This window comes from Perca fluviatilis, chromosome 14 (genome assembly GCF_010015445.1).
Source record: "Perca fluviatilis chromosome 14, GENO_Pfluv_1.0, whole genome shotgun sequence".
Lineage (NCBI taxonomy): Eukaryota > Metazoa > Chordata > Actinopteri > Perciformes > Percidae > Perca > Perca fluviatilis.
Window position 1 is genome coordinate 37,832,637 of NC_053125.1, and position 6,972 is coordinate 37,839,608.

The 6,972-nt window shown below is 38.6% G+C and overlaps 1 protein-coding gene across 1 annotated transcript; it reads left to right on the forward strand.

Annotated features, from left to right (window-relative positions):
- The first annotated feature begins 5,348 nt into the window (after positions 1 to 5,348).
- Positions 5,349 to 6,400, forward strand: LOC120573434. Its single transcript, XM_039823161.1, has 2 exons — positions 5,349 to 5,583; positions 5,700 to 6,400. Exons 1-2 carry the CDS (start codon positions 5,374 to 5,376, stop codon positions 6,336 to 6,338), a joined length of 849 nt encoding a protein of 282 aa, XP_039679095.1. The 5' UTR covers positions 5,349 to 5,373; the 3' UTR covers positions 6,339 to 6,400.
- Positions 6,401 to 6,972: the final 572 nt, after the last annotated feature.

Consider the following 6,972-nt stretch of genomic DNA (forward strand, 5'->3'; position numbering starts at 1 on the left):
GGAACTTCTGACATTCCTCTGAGACGAACACACACACTCTCAGCAGACTGTTTGAAAAACATACACACACATGGAGCAGATGGACAGAAAAGACTGAAACAGGTACCCTTCAAGAAGAACAAGGGGGGGGGTTTGCCAAATTTGTAGTCTGTTTATTCTTCGTTACTGCATTTGTGATTTTCTATTGCATTTATGTTTTTTTGCATTTTATTTTTGATGAGAGAAAAGTATGCTAAATCACGTGTCTCCCAACATTTACATACACAAACTCTAGGAACACTAGTGAAGAACATGGAGAGAAAAACGAGTGATGCGTTCACTGCTTTCCATGTCAAGGAGAAAATGGTGGTTGGAATGCAATAACTACTACCGAGCTAATATTACTGTAATGATTAAAACTATGTCCACTCTTATGTTCCAATAATAGGCAAAGGGATGTTTGGCATACGAATGCTACTAAATTGGGGCTAATTAGGGGTTTCGTACCTTATGTGGTTCCTCATGACCACACAAACTCAACTGATAGATTATTGATAAAGAAAGTAAATTATTAACAGCAATATTGTTAATATTGAACCAAGTTAAGTACACAGATCTAGGCTATTTTGTTGTGTGCTTTATAACTTAGGAAGAGTTCCTTGTGGATCTTTTATTACATTGAAGTAATTTCACTTTCCACATTTGACGACACACATAAACACCACATTTGACTAAGACTTTCGAAAGATTATCTAATAGATACATTTTCTACTAATGCATGACTTGGTTTAGTTAAGAAATATATACGTGATGTAGGTTATAATGATTTTTGTTATGTTTGTTCACTATTTCTTCGCTTACAGAAATAAGCTATTTTCAGTAATACCACACACATAGAATAACTGAATTTTATTAGTGCTCTGACAGTACTTAATGATGTTAGAGACAAGGAGGGGTCAGTTTGATTCTGATTCTTCTCAACTTTCACTCTGTGAGAGCTTTGATAATTGCACTGAGCGTGCTTCAATTAATTTATATTAAAATAACCAAAGGAGGGAAGCATTTGAGGACAGTGGATAATTTAATTATCGGCTTTATGGAAAAATTTGAAACTTATACCATGTATTCAACGACTTCGCTGTATGGGTTTGCAGTACTTGGGGTTTAACCATGGGTTATCAATGGACTTTGAACTTTACATGCTTGTGGGTAAATATGAAATTAGTAAATGTTCACATTTCACACCAGGTTAACACATTCTTTACACAAATTATAAGGCACTAGTCTGATGTGACATTAACCAGTGACATTCAGGTCCAGGGTTATTAGCAGATTATGTTTGGTCTTTGGATTTGTTTTTTTTGTTTGCTGTGTCGTCCCTAATCAAGAAAAAGAGTTCACTTCATTCTTATGGTAAATATGATTGAGCCTTCTGACGTATTTCGTCTTTCTGAATATGATAATAATGTTTGGACACCATCTCTGATACTGTGTGAGACTGATTAAATTTTGTTTTATTCTTTTTTAGACGTGAACGCTCGCCACTATTAAAAGTTTTTTTGTACCTCTTTGAAAAACAGCATTTGTTTCAATAGACAAGCATATCCATATGTTTGAATCTTAAGAAGTTAAGTTTGATTATGTGATTAATTCTAAGATATGTTTGATGTTGGGATCTCTAAAAGTAAAATTTATTTTTGTGATTATTTTGTAATCAAAAGGGTGGACTGTGGTGGCAAATTGTATTTTAACCATTACTGATTAATGATTTTAACCATTTGTTTAAAGATTGTTTTAAACCTCCACAAAATCCTGTTCCTTCCTGTAGACTTTTAAAGCACCAGAGGGGAACAGTTACAGCCGTCAACTATAGCCTAGAGAGTTATTTAGTTTTACTAGCTTGAAGCTCCTCACATTGTTGTCTTTTTGCTTAGATAGAAGTGGAGAAGGCCGATGACTGTTTACGACAGTGAGAACTCTGTCTCCTGAGATAAAACTGTTGTTTAGGCTAATGTTAGGAGCAGAGAGCAGAGGGGAAGGTGAGACAATGGTTTGACTGTTAATCATGTCCTCTTTTCAACTATGAGCATGCTAAAGATATTTGGAGAGGGGTGGCTTAACAGAGTTTCTTCACTATACGATGTTTGGATGTTTAGATTTCTAGTTAGAAAGACATTTTCAGTTGTGCTGCGTGTACCTTTGAAACTGTGTTTCTCCATTTGCAAATGTAAATAAATACTCAAAGACCAAACTTTGGTTTAATTCTCAAATAGTCGTTATTCGTTTCATTCTTATCATTGATATTTACTAAACTCTGCTGCTTCACGGAAAACTTCCACCACACACACACACACACACACACACACACCCACACAGTCACACACCCACACACACACACACACACACACACACACACACACACACACACACACACACACACACACACACACAAAAACACACACCCACCCACACACACACACACACACACACACACACACACACATACACACACACCCAATGCAACAGAATCTCTACTAACAGATCTGGTCTCCTCTGTAACATATGACCAGTTATTATTTATTAGTAATGGAGAGTACTGAAACACAGTGAAATCAGTTCAGCCCAAGTTAATCTAGACAATCTACAGGTTTAAACTAACAGACACATTACTTTGCTACTAATTTCACAACCTTGATGTCATTTTTCAAAACCCTAGACACAAAACTCACAACGGTCATCACTTGTAACACAGGCTGTCCAATGTTCACAACATTGCATCATTCATTCATATCTTTAAATAAGTCTTGCACTTTCACAAACATTGGTTCAAAACACTAATTGATGGTGAAATCCCATTGAAACGTTACTTTAGATCAGCCACACACAAGCTACCCATAGTTTCACTGGGTCATCATTCGTACAATCATTAAATATTGTAGTACAACATAGGTGATACATGTTTCATTATGGTACTACATGTAAATACATCCCTGTAAAAGTACTGCAGTAGTAGAGAGAATACTACAGACACAGTGGAATCATTGAACAAAATCTGAAATGTATTGATGAAAAACAATACAGGACGATCACAACATAGGTTGATTTGAATCAAAGCTAAATAATTAGCTACAAAAAAAGAAAAGAATAGACAGTAGTACTGTAAAACATCTAATGCAGTGTTCCTCAACTTGCCTGTACTTTAAAAAGCAAAACAAAGAAGTGATTACTGTACTTCTACATCTTCATCAACTCTGGCTTGTGGATTTGACCACATGGTTCTCATCTACATTGCAATTAGCCAAACATTTTGGAAAAAACCTTCAGGCATGGAGAACAATGTGGTATGAGTATATATGTATATGTATATATACAGTATATATTCTCTTATATATATATCAATCATCAGTAACAAATTGGCAGAATTGGACAAGTAATTACAAGGCCTGCATGCATACAGTGCAGTACTGTCAATACTATAAATAGCCTCAAAGGTTATGTCCTGTCTCTCTTAGTTACGCTGTTATAGTTCTAGACTGCAGGGGGACTTCCTTCCTTTGACACTGAGCTGCTCTCTCCTCTCCCTTTCTATTACCATTTGTGTGCATCCCGTCCCAGAAATGCTTGTTACTAATCCTAGCTTCTGGGGAGTTTACTCCCCGGAGTCCTTATGTTTTTTCACCCAGCGTATTTCCTTGGAGAACGTTGGCACCAAGATCCTGGTTGCAGCTGTCGCCGTGGTCCTGCTGCACTACCTGCTGAGCTCAGCGGTGCCCTGAAATGTCATGCTGCTTCCTGCTGAACCCTTCTGCTTCCTGCTGAACCCTGCTGCTTCCTGCTGCTTGCGCTTCCTGCTGCTTCCTGCTGCTTCCTGCTGCTTCCTGCTGCTTCCTGCTGAACCCTGCTGCTTCCTGCTACGTCCTGCTGAACCCTGCTGCTTCCTGCTGAACCCTGCTGGGCCCCTGCTTGAACCCTGCTCGCCCTGCTGAACCCTGCTGCTTCCTGCTGAACCCTGCTGCTTCTTTTTTTCCTCTCCCTCCTTTCTTGCTGGGCCACGCTACATCCTGTAACGCCCTGCAGCACCCTGATATGACATGAACTACTACGACTACCATTGAAGTCACTGTTCCATTATTAATGTGATTATTATCGCCACTGTTCATCATATCCCCAACCAGCCCGTCAGACACCGCCTACCAAGAGCCTGGGTCTGTCCCAGGTTTCTTCCCAAGAGGGAGTTTTTCCTCGCCACTGTCGCACTGCTTCCTCTTGAGGGAATTACTGTAGGCCTAATTGTTGGAATTGTTGGGGCTTTGTAAATTATAGCGTGTGGTCTAGACGTACTCTATCTGTAAAGTGTCTCGAGATACCTCTTGTTATGATTTGATACTATAAATAAAATTGAATTGAATTGAATTGAATACAGTTTTTTTTATTCGCTTTGGTACTATTATCGCAAGTATGTGGTAAAACCTCACAACTGTTAGTACAAAACTCAAAGCAGATCATCAAAAAGTTTTTTTTTTCAAACATGTAATCACATGTTCAATTGACTAAGTACAACGCACAAAATTACACATTCACTTTTTCACCACACCTAATCAGTGTGTCATCAAGACTTACCTTTCATATGAAGTAATTGTCTTTCACAATGCAATGCTCACAATACTTTTGATATGCTTCTCATCTGTTTTGTGTAAATACATTTGACCAACACTTAATCCAACTGATCTTAATGGTTAATCACTTAACCATTTGGTAAACCTATATATTTCCATTTCAGCAATACAGTCTATGGATTTTGAGAACTATAGAAATAAAATATGTGTTTGTAAGAACATATAAAATAACCACACCTGATGAGAACTCGTTATTGCTAATTGATTTCAGATGGGGTAACCACAATTGGTCATTAGATATAAGTGAGGGTCTAAACACTGGCAATTTCTTTCAACATGGACCAGGATAGACAGCAAGGAATTGGAAGAGCTCGTGGACGAGGGATCCGTCAGAGAGGTGGGCATGGGGCCCAACAAAGGGTTGGTCATCGGAGAGGGGGAGGCAGAACTGTTGTCTCTAATGAAGTCCGGGCCATCGTCGTTGATCATGTGGTGAACCGAGGCCTTACTATGGCAGAAGCTGCCAGATTAGTTGAGCCAAATCCAAAAAGATCAACTGTCAATTCTATCATCCGAACCTTCGCCAAGAAAACCGGTAAGTGTGGAAGATGTATACTATTACATTCACAGTAAAGTAATGTACGTTAACATGTTACCAGTATTTGTACAGCATGATCTATTGATAGTATTCTCTGTTCTATGCTTAGAATTAACAGAAAACCCCATGGTGGTCGGGGTGGCGGTGCTGACCGACCAGCAAGAGTTGGCAGTGGTGGAAATGGTGAGGGCCAGGAATGATATACGGCTGTCAGAAATAAAGCAGGAAATTGAGGAGAACAATGACACCTTTGCCAATGTGGCATCCATTAGCCTACCAACAGTAGCCCGCCTTTTAAAGCGGCACCAGGTATCAATGAAACACATTTACCTGGTGCCTTTTGAGAGAAACAATGACCAGGTGAAACAACTAAGGGCTGAGTATGTTCAGGTACAGCACTATACTGTATATTGTTTTACTGTTACTATTTGAAGCATTACTTGCATCATATGTATATTGGAACAACACTGTAAAAAGAACTAACCAAATTATATTATATTTTTCAGAGGGTTATGGTGCTTGACGCTGATGTGAACCATCACAAGTACGTTTTTGTTGATGAAGCGGGCTTTAACCTTGCCAAAACTCGTCGCCATGGACGTAACATTATCGGCCAACGGGCCACTGTCCAAGTGCCTGGACAACGTGGAGGAAACATCTCTATGTGCGCAGCTATCTCTGAAGATGGTGTCCTAGGACGTAGGCCATTACTTGGCTCCTATAATGCTGCTCATCTTATTGAGTTTCTCAATGAAATTGAGCTGGCCTGTCAAGGTGAAGGGGTCACATATGTAATTGTGTGGGACAATGTCAGTTTTCACCACGCAGAGGTAGTTCAAGCATGGTTTCAGACCCATCCTCGATTCATGACCCTCTACCTGCCTCCATACTCTCCTTTCCTCAACCCTATTGAGGAATTTTTTTCAGCATGGAGGTGGAAGGTCTATGATCGCCATCCCCTTGAGCGTGCCACCCTCCTTCAGGCCATGGATGATGCATGTGATGACATCAATGTAGACCAATGTCAAGCATGGATTCGTCATGCCAAAAGATTTTTTCCAAGGTGCTTGAACAATGAAAACATTCATTGTGATGTGGACGAGAATCTATGGCCAAATGCTCAAGACAGGCTTGAGCCAAATTAATGTAATGTGTGCACTAATTGTTATGTTTTGTTCTCATTTAGTTACATTATAGAAAATATAACTATGTTACAATTATAGCTGAAAAATAAAAACTAATTTGCCCAAATAATTGTAGAGGATGTCTTCATTGATCCTTCACTTGATTACACATAGGAGAGATATTTTGGAAATGATAGATTATGTAAATGTAAGTAATGTAAGTGTATTGCCTAATGTGTAACTGTGTAATATGTATTTTATAGTACTATCAGTTTGGATATTTGTACTAAGAGTTTTGAAAATGTACACCTTACTTGTGAAAATAGTACCAAAGCGATTAAAAAAAACTGTAGTACATGGGACCATAGAAACAGTGTCTGATAAACAGTAGTACATTGCAGTAAAGAAGGATGATGAAATATTACATCCATAGATCATTTAGTCTGATTGGTTCATGCTCCACGCTAACTGGTGGCAATGAATCTATGTCAAAGTAATGCAACAGTTACTTATCATTTTGAGCTGTTGTATCAGTTGATAGTTAGATTATTGTGATGCAATGAACAGACAATCATCTGAAATGTAATGTGTGAATTGCCTTTTGAAATATTAGTACTTTGATGTTAAGTTGTGTCATATTGAACAGGTGATCTTT

Coding starts and splice junctions, on each gene's coding strand:
- LOC120573434 (XM_039823161.1), top strand. CDS start 5,374: ATGGTGAGGGCCAGGAATGATATACGGCTGTCAGAAATAAAGCAGGAA. Junction 5,584..5,699: donor TAAGGGCTGAGTATGTTCAG/GTACAGCACTAT, acceptor TATATTTTTCAG/AGGGTTATGGTGCTTGACGC.